We start from the raw sequence: 27,033 nt of genomic DNA on the forward strand, positions 1-27,033 counted from the left end.
TTAGGTTATAATAGTTTCCTGCACGGCTTTCTTAATGTCTTTATTTCTAAAGCTATAAATAATGGGATTAATTAATGGTGTAAATACAGTGTATAACAAGGACATGATTTTATTAACTTCTGCTGTTTGTTCATTAGCTGGAAGAATATACACACTAAACAAAGTGAGGTAAAATATGGAGACCACAGTGAGGTGGGAGCTGCAGGTGGAGAAGGCTTTCTGTCTACTCATATTAGATTGGATTCGTAAGATGGTGCGTATAATGTTACCATAAGAAATAATAATTATTATGCTGGGAATTATCAACATTGGAATACTTAACAAACACATCTGAAGTTTCAGAGGAAATGTATCCGAACTTGAAATTTCCATTAGAGGAACAATGTCACAGAAAAAATGGTCAATGATATTCGTCCCACAGAAATTCAGCCTTGATGCCGATAATGTGTAAGTGAAGGCATTGCAACAACAGAGAAACCAGAACAAAATATTCAAATTCACATAAAACGAACTTGTCATGATGGAGACGTAATGGAGGGGATTACAGATGGCCACATATCGGTCATAGGACATCACTGTGAGGAGAAGACATTCAAATGATTCTGCGGTACAGAAGAAATAAAACTGAGTCATACAGCCAATAAAAGAAATGGCCGCTCCATTCTTTAGTAGGATGTGGAGCATGTTGGGGACAATGTCTGTGGGTAACAAGATGTCACTGATGGATAGTTGTGAGATGAAGAAGTACATCGGAGTGTGGAGGTTCTTGCTGGTGGACACCAGGGCGATGATCAGGAGATTTCCACATATTGTCCCACAATAAATCCCGAGAAGCAAAAGGAAAAGGAAAATTCTATAATTTTGTCCGACTTTAAATCCTAAAAGAAAAAACTCATTCACCGAAGTCACATTGTTCTCCTGTATGAAAAGCAAAATAAAAAACTCAAAATGAATTTTAGCCTCAAATGTATAAAATTATTTTTAGCATTACACCACGGTGAGTTTTTCATGATATAGTGCCAGATCAGGAAACGTTAATGATTGAGATCATTAGACCTTCTTAAATACACTCAAGATTTTGATTAAAAAAACCCCTGTGCAATCTTGGTTATTTTCTTTATATATTGTTGATAATGTCAATTTATTTTGTTATAAATTTTCAAAAATTTCACAATATTAATAGGGATGATCGAATACCCTATTATTCGCTTTGCCGAATATCTGGGGAATATCTCGCCGCTATTCGAGTATTCGCGAATATTCGACCCCCAATGTAAGTCTATGAGAAATCCGAATAATTTCACCTTGGACCGAGCGGGAGCGGGAGAGAGAACGGGAGCGATTGAGAGATCGGGAGTGGGAGCGGGAGTGAGAGCGGGAGTGAGAGAGAGCAGAAGAGAGAGAAAAAAATATATACATCCTCACTTTTGTGCAGACTCACGAGAGACGTCAAAACACTCCAGGACCTGACGCTGATCAGCTGATGCGGTCACCTGACGGCATCACCTGATTACCAGGTGACAGCATTAGCTGATAATACACAGCTAGCCCTAACCCCATTATTAGTCAGCAAGCCACCTGGCACCAGGGCAGCTGGAAGAGTTGGATACAGCGCCAGAAGATCTATGAGCGGGCGGCTGCGGACTGCAAATTGCAGCGGGGGGTCCAGAAAGCTTGAGCCACCCTGTACTGCGGATTCCAGTCCCGAGCTTCCTAGTTGTACCTGGCTGGACAAATAAATTGAGCGAAGCCTAAGTCGTTTTTTTTTAAATTATTTTATGAAATTCATGAAATAAATAAAAAGGACTTCCCTATATTTTTGGTTCCCAGCTGGGTACAAATAGGCAGCTGGACGATGCGGGCAGCTCGTACCTGCCTGTTGTACCTGGCTAGCATACAAAAATATGGTGAAGCCAATGTCAATATTTTTTTTTAAAATCATTAAAAAATAAAAAATTAAAAAAAAACCTAACCCGAGGCTTAGGGGTAAAAAAAAAAATGTGTGGGCAACCGCAGCATTTTCTATTGCTAAGAATAACCCAAGCAGCTACTGGCTGCTAACCTCTACTACTGGGTGTTACCTTCACTGGCAATGGAAAGTCGAGGGAAGCCCTTCTTTTAAGTTATTTTTCCTAAAAACTAAAAAAAAAGATGACATGGGCTTTGCCATATTTTTGAATGCTATCCAGGTATAGCAGGCAGCCCCCAATCCCCAGCTGCCTATTTGTACCCGCCTGGGAACCAAAAATATAGGGAAGCTATCCTTTCCCGTGCTTTACACTGTAGCTCTGCTCAGTGACGTTTCCTTTCCCATGCTTTAAACTGCAGCTCTGCTCATTCACGTTTCCTTTCTCATGGTTTACACTGCAGCTCTGCTCATTGACGTTTTTTTTCCAGTGCTTTACACTGCAGATCTGCTCATTCACGTTTCCTTTCTAATGCTGTACACTGCAGCTCTGCTCATTCATGTTTCCTTTCCCGTTCTTTACACTGCAGCATTGCTCATTCACGTTCACTTTTGTCATTCTTTACACTGCAGCTCTGCTCATTGACGTTTCCTTCCCCGTGCTTTACACTGCAGCTCTGCTCATTCACGTTTCCTTTCCCATGCTTTACACTGCAGCTCTGCTCATTCATGTTTCCTTTCTCATGCTTTAGGCCCCTTTCACACGTCAGTGATTCTGGTACGTTTGTGCTTTTTTTTAAACGTACCAGAATCACTGACATACGCAGACCCATTTTAATGAATGGGTCTGCTCACACATCAGTGATTTTTCACTGCACGTGTCTCCGTGCGGCGTACCCGCGTGTGCGTGATTGCTGCATGGAGACATGTCCATTTTTTTCTGGCATCACAGATGTTCCACGGACCACGCAGTGGTGTGGTCCGTGAAACACGTGCCAGAAAAAAACGTGCTTTTAAAATAATAAACATTTTAACTCACCCGGCGTCCAGCGATGTCCTCTGCAGCCCGTTCTCCCTGCTGCTTCTAAGCCGGTTGATTACTGTTGCGCATATTTATTATGCACGACACAGCCGACCCGGAAGCAGCTGCTGCGGGGGTCACCGCCGGCCAGATGCTGCACCGCGGGAGCGATTAGCACCATGGACAGCGGGAGCGGGCGCAGGTGAGTTGATTTCTAAGTGCAATCACGGGCCACGGATAACGGAGTCCGGATTGCACTTAGACAACCCACGTGTGCCATGATTCACGGCACACGGAGGGACATGTGCGTGTTTTACACGCCAGTGAAAAACGTCACTGTTTTTCACTGACGTGTGAAACGGGCCTTACACTGTAGCACTGCTCATTCACGTTTCCTTGCCCATGCTTTACACTGCAGCTCTGCTCATTCACGTTTCATTTTCCATGCTTTACACTGTAGCTTTGCTCATTCACGTTTCCTTTCTCATGCTTTACACTGCAGCACTGCTTATTCAAGTTTTCTTGCCCATGCTTTATACTGCAGCTCTGCTCATTCATGTTTCCTTTCTTATGCATTACACTGCAGCTCTGCTCATTCACGTTTCCTTTCCTGTGCTTTACACTGCAGCTCTGCTCACTGACATTTTCTTTCCCATGCTTTACACTGCAGCTCTGCTCATTGACGTTTCTGTTCCCATGTTTTACACTGCAGCTCTGTGGTGCCGTCACTCAGGTTACCCGCAGCCAGCTCGAGTCCTCCTCCTGAGATCTGTGACCTTGGGTCACCTGAGTGACGTCATCGCTGATCACACGTCTCACTTTAGTTGCTGCGTGGAGCTGACAGAGAGCGATGGTGTTCTATGGCCGCTCCTGTCAGCTTCATGTTGCAGAGCTGAAAGAGTCGTGGGAACTCCTGTGGATTACACCGGACCTGGAGGGGTATTTGGCGATTATTAAAATGATGAAAGAGGGTGTTTTTTTGTCTATTATTTCAAATAAAGGATTTTTCGGGTGTATGTGTTTATTTTCTTAAACTTACAGGTTAATCATGGGGGTTGCCTCAGACGCCTGCCATGATTAACCTAGGACTTAGTGGCAGCTATCGGCTGTCATTAAATCCTTATTACCCCAATTGCCACTGCACCAGGGAAATTCGGGATGAGCCGGGTAGAGTCCCATGACTGTCGCATTTAATGGATGCGGCAATTCCGGGCAGCTGCTGCCTGATATGGGGAGCCCCCCAGCCCAAAAATAATGTGGGGCTCCACACCCTGAGGATACCAGCCTTCAGCCGTGTGGATTTATCTTGGCTTGCATCAAAATTGCGGGGCACAGAATTACGGGTTTTTCAATTAGTCTCACAATTCTTGTATTGTGTTTTGCATATGTTGTTGGTGCCAATATTATCTTGCAACATTTTTTATGTATTTGACTGCACTACATAGACCCGCCCACTGGCGGCTGTGACTGGTTGCAATGAGACAGCTGTCACTCAGTGTGGGGGCGAGTCTAAATGCAACCAATCATAGGCACCAGTGGGCGGGGAACCAGTGAATACAAGATGGAATAATGAGCGGCCGGCATTTTCAGAAGCAGGAGAAGCCGCCAGAGCAGTGTGACAGCCGTGCAGCACTGCGCCGATGATCGGTCAGTGATCGGTGAGTTTGAGAGAAGGGGGGAGAGAGAGAGGCTGACAGACAGTCTATCTACACTGCCAGCTCCCGCCAGCTCCCCGATGACTGCAAGTTCACAAAATGGCCGCTGGCGTATATAGCCCAAATGATGCTGTGCAGCCAAACCAATCACAGTAACACCACAACAAAGATGGCTGCGGCATTACTGTGAGGGCAAGTGACATCAGACATGTTCATTGGCTGGAAAACAGGCGCCAGGAAGGGAGAACTGAAAATGAAAGTATCAGAGCGGATGTTGTTTTATTCGTTGGATACCGAATGTCTCAAATAGCCTGTTATCCATCGATATCGAATAGTGGTGAATACATTCGCTTATCCCTAAATACACTATTAAGTTATTTCTGCATAGGCCATAAAATATGACCCAAGCAACAAAGTTTTTAAATTTTCTGTCATTTGGTCAGTTGGATTGATCAGACAACCATGGCCCTGATTTGCTTATTTCAACTTATTTAGGTCTCTTTTCTTTTTTTGATTTGCAAAATTTGTGGTCATCTTTTTAAGCCACATTTATGAAAATAATATACACTGTTCATGAAATTGCTGCAAATGAAAATGCTTTTTAGTTTTATGTTTATTTGTGTTTTTCAACTTTTTAAACACCAAAAGTTATAAATATATTAAAGGGATTCACATTTTTAAAAAAATGCTCCAAATTGAAAACTACACTAGAGACCTGTGACGCTAGTTACTACTAAGCTAGGGTGTGACACAGTAACTACTTACAGGTAGCACAGACAGCAATGAAGTCAGGTAAACTCGTGACAAGTTCCAGGAGAGCTTGTAGTATTCAGGCAGTAAGCAGAGACATAAGGGTACTTTGCACGTTGCGACATCACACCTGTGATATCGTCGGTGTCAAATCAAAAGTGACGCACATCCGGCGCCGGTAACAATGTCGCAATGTGTAAAGCCTAGATGCACCGATAAATGATCGCAAAAGCGTCGTAATTCAGTGATCTGTGTAGTGTTGGTCGTTTTCGTAATATCGCACCGATAGGCGATACTATGTTGTTCCTCATTCCTGCGGCAGCACACATCGCTGTGTGTGAAGCCACAGGAGTGAGGTACATCTGCTTAACTGCCTCCACCGGCTATGCGGAAGGAAGAAGGTGGGCGGGATGTTTACGTCCCGCTCATCTCCGCCCCTCCACTTCTAATGGCCGCCTGCCGTGTGACGTCACTGTGATGCCGCATGACCCGCCCCCTTAGGAAGGAGGCGGGTCGCCGGCCAGAGAGACGTCGCACGGCAGGTAAGTTCATGTGAAGATGCCGTAGCGATAATGTTCGCTACGGCAGCTATCACAAGATATTGCATGTGCAACGGGGGCGGGTACTATCACGCTCGGCATCGCTAGCATCGGTTTGCGATGTCGCAGCGTTCTAAGTACCCCATAGTCATGCAACCAATCAGGGTCAGGTTTACAAGAAAACACGAATAGGATTCAGGAAGTCAACTGAGTATTATTCAGGTCATGGTACAGGGGTCAAAATATCAGGTGATCAGAACAAGTACAGAGCGCAGACAAAAGGGAAATCAAGCAACTGTCCGGGGTCAGGCAACAAATATCAGAACAAGACAGACACAGGAGTACAGGCCAAACCACTTCCAAATGAATGTACGACTGGCAGCATTCTGGGAGAGGTTGTTCAGTAAAATAGAGAAATCACAAGGAAGATGTAACACCATAAATACTCAACACCCCCCAGAACTGGAGTAGAAGCCTGTGCTGTCAATCAACTATTGATACCACCAGATGCAAATAGAGATGGACGAACCTTTGTAGATTCAGTTCACTGGCAGCAAACAAACTGAATCTCCACTGGCCTGAACATGGCCCAAGGAGGTGTGAAATCACTGATTGACAGTTTTAGTCTCCGCCCATATACAGTCAACCGTAAGCAGATCACGTCCTGGGGAAGATGGGCAGGCTGTTTCAATTTTTTTATTACACAATACATCTGATCATGCTGCTGTAACCCCTAGTGTGAGCCATTCAAACACTTCCATCGGCTCACAGAGGGATGAGCACCAAGTTTACCAGTGCACAGCATTACTCACAGGAGTTAGGCTATGTGTGCACGTTGCGTTTTTTCCCGCGTTAACACTGCGATTTGGACAGCAGCATTTCAGTGCCAAATTGCATGTGTTCTGCTTCCCCAGCAAAGTCTATGAGAAGTCCAAAAATTCAATGCTCACGCTGCGTTTTGAAACGCAGCATTTTGGATGCCAAAAATCACTGCAGAAAAAAAAGCATCATGTCACTTCTTTTGTGTGTTGTAGCTGCGTTCTCCACCCATTGAAACCAATGATGTGGGTCTAAACGCAACCAGTATGCGATTGGACTGCATTTGTGTTGCGGTTCGCTTGCTTTTTTGACATACATAACGCAGGTCTTTCAGTCTCTCTCTGTCGATGTCGGTCAATCTCTCTCTGTCTGTCGGTCTCTTTCTCTGTCAGTCGATCGCTCTGTCTTTCTGTCTCTCTCTCTGTCCGTCGGTCGGTCTCTCCCTCTCTCTTTCATAGTCACCGCTCACCGATCACAGGTGTGGCGCTGCACAGCTGTCACAAAGCTCCGCCAGCTTTTCCACTTTTGAAAATGTCGGCCGCTCATTATTTTATCTCGTATTCACTGTTTTCCCCACCCACCGGCGCCTATGATTGGTTGCAGTCAGACACGCCCCCACTCTGAGTTACAGCTGTCTCACTGCAACCAATCACAGACGCCGGTGGGTGGGTCTATGTAGTGTAGTAAAATAAATAAATAAAATTAAAAAAAATGATGTGCGGTCCCCCACAATTTTGATATAGCCAAGGTAAAGCCACACGGCTGAAGGCTGGTATTCTCAAGAATGGGGAGCTCCACGTTATGTGGAGCCCCCCAGCCTAACGATATTAGCCAGCAGCCGCCCGGAATTGCTGCATCCATTAGATGCGACAGTCCCGGGACTCTACCCGGCTCATCCTGAATTGCCCTCGTGCAGTGGCAATCAGGGTAATAAGAAGTTAATGGCAGCCCATAGCTGCCACTAAGTCCTAGGTTAATCATGGCAGGCGTCTCCCCAAGATACCTTCCATGATTAACCTGTAAGTTAAAGAAAATAAACTCACACATCCAAAAAATCCTTTATTTGGAATAAAAGACACAAAAGCACCCACTTTCACCACTTGATTATTCCCCAAATACCCCTCCAGGTCCGGCGTAATCCACAGGAGGTCCCACGATGATCTCAGTTCTGCTACATGAAGCAGACAGGAACGGCCACAGACTACGACTGCTCTTTTTCAGCTCCACGCAGCAACTCAAGTGAGCAGCACGATTAGCGATGACGTCACTCAGGTTACCCGTGGCCATAGCTGAAGTCCTCCAAATGTGACAGCAAGTCGCCCGAGTGAATGAAGTGAGCTCCGCAATCAGCAGTGCCCTCACTCAGGTGATTTGCGATGATCGGGCAGAGGACTCCAGCTGGCCGCGAGTGACCTAAGTGACGGCACAGCTTATCGCGCTGCTCACTTCAGTCACTCAGGGGATTAGCGGTAGAGATGAGCGAACCGGTCGTGGTTCGGCTCGAGGTCAGATCGTCGAACGGAGGTGCCGTTCGAGTTCGGTTCGTCGAACGTTCGATGAACCAAACTCGAACCTATAGGATATAATGGGAGGCAATCACAAACACATAAAAATGCATTATAAATGTACACATACAGTTAATAAACATTGCCATAACACTTACCGGTCCCCGCGATCCCTCCTACACTCTGTCTCCTGCCGCTATTCCATCCGATGATCGCTGAATCCTCCCGGTGACCAGCACTGCCAGCAGTGATGCAGGACCTATCGTGACGTCAAAATAGCCATGTGACCAGTCACGTGGCTATTATCTCATTGGCTACGGACTGGTCACATGACTATGACGCGTCATGTAGGACCTGTGAGTGCATCTCTCCGGTACACCGTGCACATTTGTGTATCGCCGTGTACCGGCGACATGCTCTAGCACACGGTCGACTCCCCATTCCGTTAGGGACCGGCTGACACAGCCGGTCATTAACGGAGATCACCGTTGCCATAGCAACGCAGTTAGCGGTGACGTCACCGCTAACCGCAGCTCCGGGAGCACCGTTGCTATGGTAACGCGTCTGTCAGCGTTACCGCTGTTACCGCTAGCAGCACTGATCTCTCATGGAGTGAAGGCTGCATGCTGCTTTACATGTTGTAATTAGATAAATACATAGATGACAGATAAATAGCTAAACAACAAGTTTAGTATAGCTTAAGAAAACTCATTTAGTTTAGTCTTATTATAGGAAGTACAAGACACTCTCAGCATTAACGACCCAGTGCAGGAGTCTGTCATTAGATAAAGGCTGCACATCTCACACGTGTTAAAGAAATGGGGTGTCCTAACTATTTCAATGTATTTAAAACCTCTATAATAGTAATTCCTTTCTGTGGCAATGGAATTTTATGTATTGAGCAAACTGTGCAGTCATTGTGTATAATATACACAGTGTGCAGCCTCAGTGTTATCAAACTGCTCATATTGACCTCCACCCATAATTAAACTAGTCTACATCAGCCATCAGGAATGGACCATAGATCACATGAAGACGTTTGCCTGGTGAGTTAAATGTCGCTTTCATTTACAATCATTGTTATTCACAATTGTATCTCATATTTCTTTGACTTTGTGGGAGATTTAGATTTCTTGATCATAAAAGTGAGACTGTCATATTAGATACACGAGAAAATATATTTAAACAGAAATATTTTTTAAAAAGGACTATGTTAACCCTACAAGTAAAATATATCTTTGTACCGTGTTAGCCAGTAGAGATAAAAAATTGTTTAAAAGAACTGAGAGTCCTCAGTGGTTGATACCTTTTAATGGCTAACTGAAAAGATGGTAATTTATGTTAACCCTATTAATTTTAGCCATGTACGATGATATCGTAGCACACTTAGCATACTTCATCAGTAAACAGCACAAAACTTATTACGCACGAGAGAAAATTATTGCATACATGAAAAGTTGAGCAAAAAGGTCCACAAGACCTGTGTTTAGCAGCCAAGTGGGATGTCCATGGCTGTTGACCCTGAGCCATGCAAACCTCTTCCTGGTGATAATAATAATAAGTTTTATTTCTATAGCGCCAACATATTCCGCAGCGCTTTACAATTCAGAGGGGACACTGTACAGACAATATGAGACAATACAAAATAACAAAATTAAGATGCCAGGAGGAGTGAGGGCCGCACTCGTAAGCTATAATCTATGAGGAAATAGTGGAGACACAAAGGGTAAATGGGGGAGAAAAGTTTGTCATATATGGTCCAGCCATCTATTTAATAGGGTACTCAAAGCCAGCTACATGAAACCATTGGTGAGAATTTATACAGGTACAGGGGACAAGAATTGGAAGTAAATTGTATGAAGGGAAGAAAGGGACTAGATTAGATCAGGGCAATGAGGTGATAGGCTAGTCTAAAGAAATGAATATTTAGGGCCCGCTTAAAGGTGTGGATGTTGGGAATTAATCGGATTGCTCTTGGTAGTGTGTTCCAGAGCATAGGTGCAGCTCGTGAGAAATCATGAAGACGGGAGTGGGAGGTTTGAATTGTTGAGGATGTCAGTCTTAAGTCATTAGCAGAGCGGAGGGCACAGGTAGGGTGATAGACAGAGATGAGGAAGGAGATGTAGGGTGGTGCGGAACCGTGGAGAGCTTTGTGAGTGAGTGATAAGTTTATGTTGGATTCTGTAGCGGATAGGCAACCAGTGCAATGACTGGCAAAGAGCAGAGGCATCAGTGAAGCGGTTCCACAGGAAAATGATCCTGGCTGTGGCATTCAGAATGGATTGGAGAGGGGAGAGTTTAGTAACAGGGAGACCAATTAGTAAAGAATTACAATAATCCAGTTGAGAATGAATGAGAGCGACAGTAAGAGTTTTGCAGAATCAAGAGTAAGAAAAGGTCGAATTCTAGAGATGTTTTTGAGGTGGAATTGACAAGAACGAGCGAGTGAATGAATGTGGGGAGTTAAGGAGAGATCGGAGTCAAATATAACCCCAAGACAGCAGGCGTGCTTCTGGGGCGTAATGGTAGAGCCACACACAGAAATGGTAATATTGGGTTTCGGAAGGTTCGAAGATGGAGGAAACAGGAGAAGTTCAGTTCTTGACAGGTTCAGTTTTAGATAGAGGACATGATGTTGGAGACAGCGGACAGACAATCGGTAGTACATTGTAGAGTTGAGCGATGTTCGAGCGTCGAGGTTCGCCAATTTTATGTTCGAGTGATTTTGGGGGGTGCTCGAGATCGAACTCGAACTTGAGCTTTTTGCTAAAAGCTCGACAGTTTGAGTTAGGTTAGAGAATGGTTCGATCACCATAAACATGGCTTTTCACAGTAAGGCTATGTGCACATGTTGCTATCTGCATACGTCCTGCATCCCCAGCACATTCCCTCTTCCCTTTCCTACTCACCGATCACGGGCGTCTCGCTCCACGTCTGTCACAAATCTGCGGCGTCTTTTCCTCTTTAGAAAATGGCTGCCCCTTCATTAGTCAATTCGTTATTCCTTGCTTTCCCCGCCCACCGGCACCTATGATTGGTTGCAGTCAGACACGTCCCCAAGGTGAGTGACAGCTGTCTCACTGCAAGCAATCACAAACGCCGGCGGGCCAGTCTTTATCGTGCAGTAAAATAAATAAATGAAAAAAAAATGTGGTTCCCCCATATTTGATACCAGACACGATAAAGCCGCACGGCTGGAGGCTGGTATTGTCAGGATGGAGACCACCACGTTATCGGTAGACCACTACCCTAACAATATCAGCCAGTAGCCGCCCAGAATAGCCGCATCCATCAGATGCGACAGTCCCGGGGGACTCTACCAAGCTCATCCCGAATTTCCCTGGTGCGGTGGCAATCGAGGTAATAAAGAGTTAATCATGCCAGGCATCTCCTCGAGACACCTTCTATGATCAACCTGAAAGTGAAAGTAAATAAACACACACACCGAAAAATCCTTTATTTGGAATAAAAGACAAAAAACCACCCTGTTTCACCCCTTTATTAATCCCAAATACCCCTCCAGGTCCGACGTAATCCACACGACACGGTCAGCTCTGCTCCCTGAAGATGCAGCAGCACAGTAGAGCACCATCACACTGAATAAGCTCCACGTAGCAATGAAGTGAATCGTGCTGTCAGGAGAGACTTCAGTCATATGAAGCATTAGGTCATGAGTTCTAGTCTCGGCCGTCCTGGTAAAGAACTTATTTTTTTTTTTTATTTTGAATTATATCGTGCAGCTAAATAAATAAATAAATAAATTAAAAAAAAAATTTGGTTCCCCCCATATTTGATACCAGCCAGGATAAAGCCACACGGTTGGAGGCTGGTATTGTCAAGATGGGGAGCACCACGTTTTGGGGAGCCCACCACCCTAACAATATCACCCAGCAGCCGCCCGTAATAGTCGCATCCATTAGATGCGACAGTCCCAGGGGACTCTATACAGCTCATTCCTAAATTCCCTGGTGCGGTGGCAATCGAGGTAATAAAAAGTTAATCATGCCAGGCATCTCCCCGAGACACCTTCCATGATCAACCTGAAAGTGAATGTAAATTAACACACACACCGAAAAATCCTTTATTTGGAATAAAAGACACAAAAACCCCCTGTTTCACCATTTTATTAAATCCACAAATACCTCTCCAGATCTGACGTAATCCACACGACACTGTCAGCACTGCTACAGAACCCGAGTGCTATGTATCAGCTCCACGAAGAAATGAAGTGAATTGCATGGTCAGCAGAGACTTCAGCAATGCAGACTTCAAGATTACCAAATTACTGCCTATCCTTATCGTTAGAGTCAGTAGCTGAGTGGATAGAACGTTCACCTAAGAAGCATTAGGTTGCGAGTTCTAGTCTCGGTAAAGAGCTTTTTTTTAAAATATATTTATAATTATAATTTAATTATGCACTGAGGTGAGGAGCCGTACATCAGCTGTGAGCTGCAGGACACATCTCTAACATCGGAGCAGTTCATGGAATGAGGCTGCATTGCTCTCTACTTTCTCTCTCTCTCTGTCTCTTTCTCTCTCTCTCTTTCCCTTTCTCTTTCTCTCTCTCTCTCTTTATTGCTCTCTTTTTTTCTCTCTCTTTCTCTCTGTCTTTCTCTCTCCTTTCTCTCTCCTTTCTCCCACTTTTCTCTCTTCTCTCTCTTTTCTTTCTCTCCTTTCTCTCTCTCCTTTCTTTCTCTTCTTTCTCTTCTTTAGCGGGCTTTACACGCTACGATATTTCTAGCAATTGCTAGCGATATCGTACGCAAAAGCATCCGTCCCCGTCGTGCATGCGATATCGTGTGATTGCTGCCGCAGCGAACATTATCGCTATGGCAGCGTCACACGCACTTACCTGGTCGGCGGAGTCGCTGTGACTACCGAACAATCCCTCCCTTAAGGGGAAGGTGCGTTTGGCATCACGGCAATGTCACAGCGACGTCACTAAGTGGCCGGCCAATCAAAGCGGAGGTGTGGAGATGAGCAGGACGAACAACCCGCCCACCTCCTTCCTTCCTCATTGCAGGCAGGACGCAGGTAAGGTGAGGTTCGATGTGTGCTGCCGCAGGAATGAGGAACAACATTTGTAAACAACCATTAACAATTTTTGGTTTTAGGACAACCTCTCCATGGTGAACGATTTTCAACACTTTGGAGGACGTTTAAGGTCGCTGGTAAGTGTTACACACTGCGGTAATGTTAATGACGCCGGATGTGCGTCACTAACAACGTGACCCCGACGATAAAAGATTAACGATATCGTAGCGTGTAAAGCCCCCTTTTCTCTTCTTTCTGTCTTTCTCTTTTCTGTCTCTCTCTCTCTTCTTTCTCTCTTTCTCTCTCTCTTCTTTCTCTTTTTCTCTCTTTTCTCTCTCTCTTCTTTCTCTCTCTTTTCTCTCTCTCTCTATTTCTCTCTCTCTTCTTTCTCTCTCTCTCTTTCTCAGACCTGGCGAAGATCAGCTGATGCAGTCACCTGTCGGAATCAGCTGACACTAAAAGTCGAGCGGTGTGGCTGGCTTTTTACCACCTGGCCGGCTAAACTATCAGCTGATGCCGTCAGACAGGAGTCTGCACTAAATTGTGTAGTTTGTTTTTTTTTGCACTGATGCATCAGCTGATTGTATAAAAGCCGTTTATACAATCACCTGCTGTGTCATGTGATTCAGGCCCTTGAACCTGACACATCATCTGATCGCTTTGCCTTCCAGCAAACCGATCGGATGATATTGGATCCAGATTGGATGGTGCGGGACACTTGACCCAGGATTACTGCGGAGGGGGGTTCTTTATTTCAATAAAGATGGAGTCACAAATTGTGTTGTGTTTTATTTATAATAAAAATATTTTTCTGTTTGTTGTGTTTTTTTTATCTAGAATGGCGCATCTGTATTTTGATTCCCCCTTGTGGGATTTTATGTTTCGGATGTGATATGCATCACTCCTTTTAACGAATGTGAATAAAAATCAAGTTTTATATATCTGGACGTGGATACTGGATTTCCTTGTTTTTGTGGACTCCTGGATGGAGTATGCTGAGCCTTGTAGTTCTGCAGCTGCTGTCTGTCTGTATGGAGGAGAGCAGACAGCAGCTGCAGAATGACAAGGCTCAGCATGCTCCATTTACTAGTATATGCAGGAAAGCAGACAGCAGCTGCAGAACTACAAGGCTCAGCATACTCCATCCAGGACTGTATGCAGGAGTTTTTTGCCCACCAAAAAAATGACGTGGGCTTCGCCATATTTTTGTATGCTAGCCTGGTACAGCAGGCACCTACGGGCTGCCCCTAACCCCCAGCTGCCTATTTGTACCCGGCTGGGAACCAAAAATGTAGGGAAGCACGTTTTTTTTAATTATTTCACGAATTTCATGAAATAATTAAAAAACAAATGACGTGGGTTTCGCCATATTTTTGTGTCCATCTAGGTACAACAAGGCAGCTGGGGATTAGAATCCACAGTACAGGTTGGCACGAGCTTTCTGGGCCCCTCTGCTACGAATTGCCGTTCGCAGCAGCCCCAGAAAATGACGCTTTCATAGAAGCGCCATTATCTGGCGCTGTATTACACTCTTCCAGCTGCCCTGAAGCCGGGTGGCTTGCTGGGTAAAAGTGAGTTAATACTAGCTTTGTTTTACTAGCTAGTATTAAGCCAGAGATTCTTAATGTCAGGCAAGTTTGACCTGGCCATTAAGAATCTCCAAAAAGGGGTAAAAAAAAAGACACCACACAGAAAAAATACTTTAATAGAAATAAATACACAGACTCCATGTTTATTACTCCCTCTTATCCCTCCACGATCCATGGTCTTCTGTCTTCTTTCTCCTTCAACCCATGCAGCTCTGCCATATCAGACAGGGCTGCATGGGAGGAAGGACGCTGCTGCTTCCCGTACAGTCTTTTCACTCCGTGAGTGAGAAGAAGCTGCTGGCTGTAATCGGGGACGTTACCGCTGACAGGCACGTTGCTATAGCAATGGTGATGTCAGTTATTGACCAGCTGTGGCAGCTGGTGAATAACAGAACGGGGAAGCAGAACGGGGAGTTGACTGTGTGCCAGAGCATGTCGCCAGTACACGGAGATACACAAACGTGCACTGCGTACCGGAGAAATGCAATAAGATGACCTGGCATGACGTCTAGTTATGTGACCAGTCTGTAGCCAATGAGATAATAGACACGTGACTGGTCACATGCTATTTTGACGTCATGATAGGTCCTATCATCAGTGCTGGTTACCGGGAGGATGCAGTGATTATCTTAAGGAAAAATGGCGGGAGACAGAGTGCAGGAGGCATCGCGGGGACAGGTAAGTGTTATGGCAATGTTTATTAACTGTATGCGTACATTTATAATGTGTTTTTATGTGTTTGTGTTTTCCTGCCATTGGTTTCAATGGGGCTCGAGAGGTTCGTCGAACGGCTCGCTGAACCGAACTCGAACGGGGCCTTCGTTAGATGAACCGAACCGAGCTCGAGCCTCTAGAGGCTCGCTCATCTCTAGTATTTTGTAATAGTGCAGGGGTGATGTCAGGAGAAGATGTGTACAGTTGAGTGTCACCAGCATAGAGATGGTACTGGAAACCAAATCTGCTGATTGTTTGTCCAATAGGGGCTGTGTATAGAGAGAAAAGGAGGAGGCCTAGGACTGAACCCTGGGGAACCCCGACCGTAAGGGGAAGAGGAGCATGAAAAGGATACAGTGAATGAGCGGTTAGAGAGGTAAGAGGAGAACCAAGAAAGAACGGTGTCCTTGAGCCCGATAGCATGGAGCATAGTGAGGAGGAGCATAGTGGTGATCCACAGTATTGAATGCAGCAGAGAGATCCAGTAGGATCAGCAGGGAGTAGTGACCATTAGATTTAGTTCTTTAGTAGATAATTAGAGACTTTAGTAAGAGCAGTTTCAGTAGAATGTAAAGAGCGGAAACCGGATTGTAGAGTGTCAAGGAGAGAGTTTTCTGACAGATAGCGGATTAAACGGAAGTGAACCAGACGTTCTAGGAGTTTGGAGATGAATGGGAGATTAGAGACAGGTCTGTAGTTAGCAGCACAATTTTGGTCCAGGGATGGTTTTTTAAGTAATGGGTGTATGCTTGCATGTTTGAAGGAGGAGGGAAAGACACCAGAGGAGAGAGAGAGATTGAAAATTTTAGTTAGGCGAGTGGTGACAGCTGGGGTGACAGATTAAAGGAGATGTGAGGGATTAGGGCCACTGCTGCATGTAGTAGGGCGAGAAGATGCGAGGAGCCTAGTAACTTCTTCTTCTGTGAATGGATCAAAGAGTGAAAGTGAGCTAGATGAAGTGTAGGAGGCCAGACAATGTGTGGTGTTATGAGGCTGTGAGGAAATTTCCTGGTGTATATGGTGAATTTTTTCTTTAAAATAATTGGCCAGGTTGTCTGCGCTGAAGTTGATGGTTGGGGCCAGAACTCTTGGTCCGAGGAGGGAATGGAAAGTATCAAAGAGTTGTTTAGGATTGTTGGCTAGAGAGGTAATGAGGGTGTTAAAGTATGCTTGTTTGGAGAGGTGAAGTGCAGCATTATATGTTTTGAGCATAATGGATGAAATCTTAAGCTAGATTGGATTTTCTCCACAGACGTTCAGCGCACCTGCAGCACCGCTGGAGAAAGCGTGTTTGCAACGTGTACCAGGGCTGCTGTCATCTACCCCGAGTTGCTCTGCATGTAGCAGGTGCAGCTTCATCTAGGATGCTCTGTAGGGTATCATTATAATGTTTTACAGCTGAGTCAGGTCATGACTCATGAGAGGGAGGATATTGGGGCCAGTGATGACTGGCAATTTACTCTGAAGTTTACAGCTCTTGACCAAGAATGAAAGAAGGTTGTGGTCAGAGAGTGGGAGAGGAGAGTTAGTGAAATCATGCACTGAGCAGAGACGGGAGAAGACCAGGTCCAGCATATTCCCACCTTCATGTGTAGGAGACTTAGTTAGTTGTGAAAGGCCAAGAGAGGAGGTTAAAGATAAAAGATGACTGGCAGCTGGGGAGAGGGGATCATCAATAGGGATGTTATAGTCCCCCCATGACAAGAGTGGGGAGGTCACAGGCTAGGAAATGTGGAAGCCAGGTGGCGAAATGATCCAAGAACTGACTAGTTGGGCCTGGAGGGCGATACACAACTGCTACTTGCAGGGAGATGGGTCTGTAAAGCTTGACAGTGTGAACTTCAAAAGAAGGGAAGGTAAGTGAGGGCACAGGAGAGATGACCTGAAAAGTGCAGTTTGGGGAAAGCAGCAGACCAACACCTCCACCTGATCTGTTGTCAAGTCTAGGGGTGTGAGAAAATTGTAGGCCACCATATGAAAGAGCAGCAGCAGCGGTGGTGTCTGACTGCTGAATCCAGGTCTCAGTAAAAGCCAGGAGGTGAAAGGAATTGGAAATGAAGAAGTTATGGATAAAGGAGAGTTTGTGACACACTGAGCGTGAGTTCCAAAGGGCACATTTAAAGGAGACAGAAGGCATGCAAGGAATATTAATGAGATTTAGGGATTTTCTGAGTATAGCAGAGAAGGAAATGAGCTTACTATTATAAGAAGGTCCTGGATTAGGTGCAATATCTCCTGCTATAAGGAGAAGGAGAATAGAGAGAGTGAGCATGTGGTTAAGAGATTTATGAGAGTGTCTATTATGTTGCATGGTGGGAGTGAATGGATCTGGATGGTTTATAATTTTGAAAAGAGCATGAGAGCTGTACATAGGAGAGGAGAGAAGGACTGATATAGATGGAGTGCATTGGGTGTGTGAAAGAACGGTAAAAATGAGGGATTGAAGCAGCTAGCATATAGATGGTACAAATACATAGGGTGGAAACATTTTGCAATACACAAAAATGTGCAGCAAGTTTGTTTGTTTGTCTTACATGCCTTACTGTATAAATGCTTCCCCTTAGCTAGGTTTACTTTATAGAAAGGTTTGTGCTTAGATCTGGGTCAATTTAGATCATTAATCAATCAGCTAACTTGAGACAAAAAGAGGCAATAAGTTGTAATAACAACAAACAAGCTTGCATGCTAGCAGGATCATAAACCTCATGAGCAAGTGAGATAAGGTTTCTACATCCAAGAACAAACTCAGTTAGAACTAATGATATATACCATTTCATTGCTATAAGCAGAAAGCGGAGTTAGAATTCAGCAGAGGAGAGGAGATGAGATGCTCATATATACCTGTATGAAGAGATGAGAGATGAATGTTAGACTCATGCCATGAATAACTGCGGTGCACTTACTAAAATCAGCACTTGAATAAAATCTGCACAAATGCCCCCTGCATACACCTCTTCTCATTAGCAGGCCATACATTGACAATGTGACCATTGCTTTGTGATGCCACTTGGACATCCAAAATTACTGATCAGAAGAGACGCCAAGGAGGCCAGCATGTAGAGTCAGATTCCCAGGTCTCTGATCCAGTGGCCACAAACAACCAACGCGACCACTGATCCATAGTCAAGTGAATTTTTTGCTCAACTCCATATATATTTAAAATTGATTCAACTTCTAAATATTACAGCCACTTAACTATTTTTTCACTTCCCAAAAATACACTGATGGGCAAAACAGTAACAGTGTTTTAAACGTTTGACTTTTAGGCTCCATATTTCACCATCCACTAAAGCTTCTATTGTGAAACTACCTTCTTTTTATAGACAATCATCTTGGATATCTCCTACATAAATGTGACTTGCATTTATTTAGCATATGATAACTTTTTCATATTCCTGTCATGTCACTGCATTGCTACTGTTTTGTTCTGGATGGTGGAAAATCTTTTTCTTCCTGTAAACTACAAATTGTAACTTTTTTCACATTCCCAAATAATTCAGTGTGTCATTAGGTTGATTTCCAAGTGAAAGATCACTGGCTCGATATAGGAGAGGCCATGAAGAAGATTTACCAAGAAAAGAGAAACATCATCTTCCATCTCATTAATACAATTCTTTTGGACAAGAAAATTACCAAACAACATTATGTGAGGCCAGGACACCTGGAAGAATAGTCCTTCCATCAATTCAAAAGCCAAGAGGTGAATGTGCAGACAAAATATTGGTGTCAACAAATTGGGTCATCGCAAGGTCTATCAGTTCTGGCGTGACAAACACAACAATATAGGGAAATATAGGTGGCGTACATGCTTAGTTACACAAGTCTGGAATAATTGCCCAAAAATATGGGAAGAATCCTAGACTTCAATATTATCATAAGAAGCTTCAGCTTAATTTTGCAAAAAAGTTTGTAAAGTGAATAGTAGAAGATGGAAGCTGGTGATTTGAAGTGAAGAGACGAAAGTCAATAGACTAGGCTTTGATGGATACAAATGTCTCTCAAAGAAAAAAGGGAAATAGGGGCTAATGGATAGACAAATTGAAGAAACTATCAAATTTGGGGGAGGGAGCCTGATGATATGGGGTTATTTCACAGCTAAGTTTCTTTGATTTATGACCAGAATTGATGGTAGTCTCAATGGTGAGCTATATGGGAGTATCCTAGAAGATGAGTTACTTCATACACTCGGGTACTATTTGTATGGAAAGGACAACATAGTGTTCCTGCAGAACAACGTGCCAAAAGCATTTGTTTAGATTAGGGATAAAATGATTCAATTACAAAGAAGTACAGCTGCTGGATTGTCCCCACAGTGCCCCTTAAGTCAATTAAAGACTTGTGGGTAGAATTGGAGAAATTGGAGCTGGATACAAACTGTAAGATGTTAAATATGGTTTGTATGTAGTTTAGTACAAGGTTAAAGGGGAAAAACAGGGACAAAGATTTGCTTAAGAGTTCTTATTTTACTTCATACAAGTTAGTGCACAAAACATGAAGGATTAAACAGTTGCAGGGTGCAGAGGCTGGGAACAAATTAAGCAGGAATGGATCCTCAAAGTTCAGCAGAAGTCTCAAGGTATAATTCAGTCTCTCTTATTGTATGGGCTCTTTTCCACTTGCATACTGCTACCGATGCGGGAGCATCAGAAGTGATACAGTATGTTAAGGACCCTCTGATGCGGTGTCAGCCGAGGGTCATGCGACTGTGATGCAATCTTGCGAGCACTTTCTCCCCATCTCCTTTGTGGTCTATCTCTGTGTGTACCGCACTGCAGTCGCATAAGATGCAAGTGCAGTGCTATTTTACACACGCGGGAGACAAGACTCAGTGCAAAATGCAACATACTGTGATTGTACCGAGAGCATGATTCGTGTGGAGAAAAACAGGACAGAGGAAACTGTCTCATTGGTAAACACTGGTGCGAGAGCAATCCAATTTTTTATCGGATTGCACTCGCCCATGAATATCGCAGATGGAAAGTAGCCCTACTTGTAAGTGTCCATGGCAGAGCAGAAGGTCCTGTGTGGACACAAGTTGCAGGGATCCAAAGCAAATGATGGCAGAAAGGTAGATCCTCCAAAGATTTCAGGAGATCAGGTTACAGGCAGACAGCAACAGGATTCAGAAGCACTGGTCCATCAGCTGAGGCGGCTTAAGCAGTTAAATGGCAGGGAACAGGGCAGGAACATAGAAGCTGAGGAATCCATATTGACTGAGGGCAAAGTGAGGGCAACAGAACAGGAAGCAAGTTGGCCAATGGAAAAAAAACAGATTAAAGCAAAATGACAAAACAAGGCAAAAAGTCTGAAAACCTCACACATACAGAAGTGAGTCAACCAGTATGCAACAACAAGAGACCCGGGATAAGTTTCTTGTACAGACAAGCTTGAATCTGATTGGGTGCATGCCCAGAAGGATTCAGACAGTCTTCAATGCCAAGGTTGCTTTCCAAAATTCTAATAAATATTAAAAATAAAATGTTAGATTTTTAAGAGCAACACAGTAACAGCGCAGGGATGTGAAAACAATCTGCATAACTAATCCTATCCTAAATAGTTGCAAGTCTGTTTATGTATGAGATAGCCAAGATGATTGTCTATAATATGAAGGTCGTCTCACGCTCTAAGATTTACTGGATGGTGAGATAAGGAGCCTTAAAGTCCCATGCGCAATACTTTGTTACCCTTATGCTCAACAGTGTATGCATAATTTAATGGAATTCTAAAAATAATAGAATTTGCTCAAGTGTAAAAGTAAAAAATTTAAAATATTTCACCTACATGAACTTTCATTTTCCTTTTTGCATTCTCATCATGTCTTTCTTTATCAAAAGTTACAAAAGGAACAAGACTGTAAGGAGGAAAACCAAGAGTTTTTTTGGTGCATCTCTGAGAAGATCGGGAATTTCTACAGAAAAGTTGTCTGGAAGAATCTTTCTAATCTGTAGTAAATTGGTAATATGTGTAATATCCATCTCTGAATCTTGTACTTGTTCCGGAGTAGCTCTTAGTGCTGCATCCTACAGTTTAAAGATAATTTATGATAAACGAACAAACAAATGTAAAGTCTGAATCTACACACAATATAAAATCATCATAATATCCGGAGCACAATGGAGCCTTATATATGATGTTACTGCACAGATATGATTTGTTGAGTCTACATACACCCCGCAGATAGGGTATTTTTAGCTCTATTTGTCATACGGTAATAAGTCATTCGGGGGCTGCTCCTGTCTCTCCTTTATTACCAGGAGAGTAAATCCCCCAATATTCAATTAACATTTTGTGAAATAATTTTGAATAAATAATTTTTACATTGCATTATTTATGCTTTTACATATTTCATATTTTTAATGCAATGTATATTTGACAAATAGAACATGAATATTAACCCCTTTACAACGGCCTTATAGATTAAAATGGAGGCAAGAAAGGGTACTTATTCTCATCTGCCATTTTAAAATAGCAGATAACAGAGAAAAGTAGAGAGGGGTGATAATGCCGCGCCAAATGATCACTTGTAGGATGTCAGATTAACATGTCTTTATTAATGGCATAGGTCTACGCGTTTCAGGAGCTCTGCTCCCTTCCTCAGGACCGTCAAGCACCAAAGAAACATCAAATCTACAACTGTGCAAGCAGACATACATTAAATAGCCACATTGACGTCCCAAGGACCATCCCTCTTGAAAAAAACGAGCGGGAAAACGAGCAATGCAGTAATGGATACATTTGCATAATAAAAAAATGTGATGATATATACATACAGGACTTACATGAAAAATAAACTTTAAAAATTGTTCAAAAACTGTGTATTTATTGTGATGTGTGTGAGAAAAATTATATATATAAAATATAAATGTGTGTTATATGTAAGAGTATGTCCCACTACAAGTATGTATAGGGACCAGAACCCACATGCATTTGTATAAGTGCAGAACATTAAGATAGAGCTAGAACCACCGTAGCCACCAAGGCGTATGATCTTCTTTTATATAAAGAAGAAAACATTACTGAAGAGGACAAATATAAGGCTGGGGGTGAAACAACCTATAAAGGAAAGTGAAGCTAGGACAAGTATATATATCTCTATTCCGACTAAAAAGAACCAGGAGTAAAGACAGTGAGAATAGTGTGTGAAATCGCTACAGATCCTCATATACTGACAGCGGTCACTGGAGTTCAATAGCGTGGGAAAAAGATGAACCGTGCCTGCGCCAAGGATATGTATCAGGGGCAGGCAGGTTAAAGGAGTTCATAAGTGTGGGAAAGAATACAGAGCGCATGTGTACAACCCGAGCGATAGCAACAGTGTCTGTGCCAACATACAAAGGCTCACAAATAGATACGAGAAGTGCAGAGAATAAGAGTGGAGGTGAAGACCTACCAATCGCCCTGGCATACCTACTGGTGCGTGTAAGGAATAACTAGGACAAGCATGCTAGCAAGAAGCCGGGAACCCGGACTAGTCTGTGTGACAGCTCCGCTGCATCGGGAGAACCCGCTAAACCAACCAAAGCATGTAGAGGGGCTAGATTAAAAGTGAAATAGGACATACCACATAAGAAACGAGAGGATAAAAATATAACAGAAAAGCACAAAGGTAGACCAGCAATTATGTTCAGTATAAAAAGGGTGCTGGCATAGAAGAAATGTTCTTAAAAGGGGTATAAAATATAATAATTACTCTAAAATTGTTCTCATAAGATCACATAAAAACATAACGTAGCCTATACTATGCCAAAAAAAATATATATGCATAAAACAATTAATGGCAAAATCAGAAATGTAAATGTATCAAAAATAAAACCCTCTAACAGGATTAGCAAAGGTATAAAAATATAAAAAATATAAAAAAAACCATCATATATCATACGCAATGGAATAAATCAGTAATTTCATTGAGACCCCGGGGTTTAAGGGTGTTAAGTTTATGTATCCAAAATGTCTCTTTTATTTAGGACATTAATTCTATCAGGAACATGTGGAGGTATCTGCTCAATAGGGGTGACTTTAAGTTTAATTTTATTTCCATGGACTAAAGTGGCCTGCCGTGATAAGCCATGGAGCATGAAACCCACTTTGATGTTATGTCTGTGGGAGTTCATGCAATTATGTAGTGCTTGTGTCGTCCTACCTATATAGCGTTTTTCACAATCACATTCTATCAGATAAATAACAAAGTCAGACTGACATGTGAGATGTCCTTTTATCATAAACTCTGTATCCCCCGGAGTTAAACCAAAATTAACCCTTCCATGTTGGATGTTTTTACAGCAAGCACAATTCCTGGTATGACATCTGTAGGACCCTACAGCACTATTGTTAATGGCTGGACTAACTTTATTTTTTAATACAATAAAGTATATCCGGCACACCACAATGTAATAAAAGAATCCTTGATTTGGCTTGAAAAAAAATGTTTTATTGTGTATATACAAAAAATAGTCCGTCCAACGTTTCGATCCAACTGGATCTTTTACAGGGACACTAGGACTATATGTGTAAAAAGAGCTGTCAAATTACATCAGTGTGAACAGGAGACAGAACTGATCGTCAAAACAAATGGAAAGACTGCGCACGCGGTCTTGCAGGTAAACCTGTGTATATGATGCTAGGCGGAGTGCCCGTCAATGACGTGCCGTGATTTGGTATGCACCAGAGTAAGTATCCACAGCAGGAAAACTGGTTAGTGATGGTAAGTAAACATCGGATAGAGTGTCCGATCACGTGGAAGAAAGGTAACGTCACGAAGTAATTTCAGGTTATCCGTGTGGCAGGGTTGGTAGAAGTAATAACTTAAGGGATATGTTTAATGCACGACGTAAGTCTCAGATGATTGCTGGTCTATGCGTATCGCTGAATTTGACTAGGTCAGTATGTTAGAGTGTACCGCTGTAAATAGGTTGTTGTGCGGGGTGATAAACTTCACCTGATGTATCTTGTTAGGTCAGGGGAATTTCAAGCAAGGAAAAGCGAAAGTCCTTCCAATGAAGGGGAAATCACGGAAAAAGCTGATTTATACATAGAAGTGTATCAGAGAGCATCAGAAGAGTACGTGGTGGGTCTGCAGATGAGGTATCCTGCTTAATGTATGTTAATCCAATAGACGCAGGAATGCTTCCAGTGAAGAGGAGATGGCAGAGCAGCCGAATGATATAATGCAAGGAAGCCTGCGTTAGTTGGTAAGTGGGTCCCCTGTAGTGGCGTCAGCAGTCAACTGACTTAACTTTATTTTTTAGCCTGCTGGGAGTCAGTTGGTTCCTTAGGTTAGAGGGTCTACGGAACGTAATCCCTGGGTGGACGGGTAACACTTCTTTTAAATAGGGATCATTATGCAGTATGGACCAGTGTTTTTTTAAAATCTTTCTAATTAATTCACCATCACAGCTAAAAGTAGTGAGAAAATTAGAGGCAAAATTGTCATTATTTCGATTATCTCTTTCTTGAGGGGTACCCACTTTTTTAATGAGATCTATTTCTCTAAGATCCTTATTGACCTGATAAGCTCTCTTAATAGTGGCCAAGGGGTATTTTTTGTCAAGAAACCTTTCTTTCAGAATTGAAGCTTGATCCTTAAAATCCTCATCCGTTGTCCAGTTTGTCCTAATCCTTTGGTACTGATTCTTAGGTATATTAAGTAGCCACTTATCATAATGATTACTGGAGAAATCTATATATCCATTGCTATCCACCCTTTTGAAGAAAGTTTTGGTCAAAATAGCATTATTGGTATGGGTTATAGATAAATCAAGAAAATCAATAGAGCTACGGTCTATTGTGGGTGAAAAATTCAAGCCCCAGGTGTTATTTTCTATGCTCTCTAAAAATAATGAATAATTATTATCAACGTCATCCCAGATAATAAATAAGTCATCTATGTACCTTTTGTAGATGACCACATGTTTAAATAATTCCGATGAGTATATATATCGCATTTCAAAAAGCCCCATTACCAAATTAGCAAAGGTAGGTGCTGCTTTCGAGCCCATAGCTACTCCACAACATTGACGGTATATACAGTCTTGGAAAGTAAAAAAGTTATTTTCCAAAATGAACAACATACTATTGAGCATAAAATCCTTCTGTGTCCCTGGTAGACGTTCATCAATCTCCAAAAATTGTCTAAAACATTCCAGCCCTAAATTATGAGAAATATTAGTGTATAGCGATGCAATATCAAAAGTAATAAAAAGGAAGGAATCTTTCCATACAATCCCCTTGAGAATCTCTATAAGGTGTGGGGAGTCCCTAAGGTAACTTTTCAGGTTCGTCACATGTATCTTCATCGTATAATTGTCACGCTCCACGGCTCCCCTGCCACGCTCCCCGGCTCCCCTGCCACGCTCCCCGGCTCCCCTGCCACGCTCCCCGGCTCACCTGTCTCGCTCCCTGGCTCCTCTGCCAGGCGTCCCCCGCTCCACAGCCTCCATGCTCCAGCACCTGCGGTCCCCAGGCAGCCCGGTCCCCGCTCCCGGCACCCGTCGGCATCCCTTCTCCAGCCCGGCTCTTCTGTCTCCTGTTCACCGCTCCCTGTTCTGGCTTCTGGCACCCGGGCCTCGCGCATGCGCATTAGGGCGCGCGCGCGGTCATTGACCCTCTCTTAAAGGGCCAGCGTTCACTGACAGGATATTGAACACACAGGTACAGGGTATAAAGGGGTTTAATGTCCAAGTGGGCGGGGCCTGTTCTTCGTGTTTTGCTAGCTAGGAGTCAGGTCTCCTTGTGTCTGGTGATATACTTACCTATCTCTCTCCTAGAGCCACTCCTGCCTCGCCAACCGGTCCGGACGATACCCGAACCCCGAACGGTGACTGTCTGCCATCCCGTCAGTCCTTACCATCTCCGATCCCTGTGGTGACCCGTCTTCTCACTCCAGCGGTTCCGGACTCTGCCTGACGTCATCTCGGCCTCCGAACCTGAGCTCCGTCACCCGGACTACCTTCAGTGACTCCGTGGTCCCAGGGACTTCTGCACTCTACTCCTCGGAACGGACTGTCCTGCTACCTGTAGTGCTCCGGCTACCGGGCACCTTGGCTTCGGTGAGGTGTTCAGCCCAGTGGATCCACCTCCTGGGTCTGCCCGTCCACCTGGCCCTAACAATAATCAATATAGGCTGCTAAGTTTTCTGTAAGGGACCCTATTCCCGAGATGATGGGTCTACCAGGAGGGTTGGATAAACATTTATGGATCTTAAGAAGATGGTAATAGAATGCCATTTTAGGGTTTTTTCTCTCCAAGAATTTATACTCATTTTTGTTGAGAATCCCAGTATCTACAGCCCTTTTGATTAATGCGTGATAATTTAAAATGGAGTCCTGGTATTCCTTAACGTCAACAATTTTGTAGTGTACAGTGTTGGAAAGCATTCTCAAGGCTTCATTAATATAGCTGTCTCTATCTTGTAGAACAATACCCCCGCCTTTATCAGCGCTACGGATGATCAGATTAAAAATTTTTCTCAAGGATAACAGGGCCTCTTTCTCTTCCCTAGTCAT

At 43.5% G+C, this 27,033-nt stretch overlaps 1 protein-coding gene across 1 annotated transcript; it reads right to left on the minus strand.

Annotated features, from left to right (window-relative positions):
• Positions 1-27,033, minus strand: LOC142302964 (olfactory receptor 5G9-like). Its single transcript, XM_075344066.1, has 4 exons — positions 26,637-27,033; positions 25,602-25,676; positions 24,997-25,358; positions 1-918 (listed from the first exon to the last, which is right to left on the minus strand). The coding sequence occupies exons 1-4, from the start codon at positions 27,031-27,033 to the stop codon at positions 1-3; spliced, it is 1,752 nt and encodes a 583-aa protein (XP_075200181.1).

Source organism: Anomaloglossus baeobatrachus, chromosome 4 (genome assembly GCF_048569485.1).
Source record: "Anomaloglossus baeobatrachus isolate aAnoBae1 chromosome 4, aAnoBae1.hap1, whole genome shotgun sequence".
NCBI classification, from domain to species: Eukaryota; Metazoa; Chordata; class Amphibia; order Anura; family Aromobatidae; genus Anomaloglossus; species Anomaloglossus baeobatrachus.

Coding starts and splice junctions, on each gene's coding strand:
- LOC142302964 (XM_075344066.1), bottom strand. CDS start 27,033: ATGACTAGGGAAGAGAAAGAGGCCCTGTTATCCTTGAGAAAAATTTTT. Junction 25,359..25,601: donor GAAGGATTTTATGCTCAATA/GTATGTTGTTCA, acceptor CATTATTTTTAG/AGAGCATAGAAAATAACACC. Junction 919..24,996: donor AAATAGATCTCATTAAAAAA/GTGGGTACCCCT, acceptor CTTTTCATACAG/GAGAACAATGTGACTTCGGT.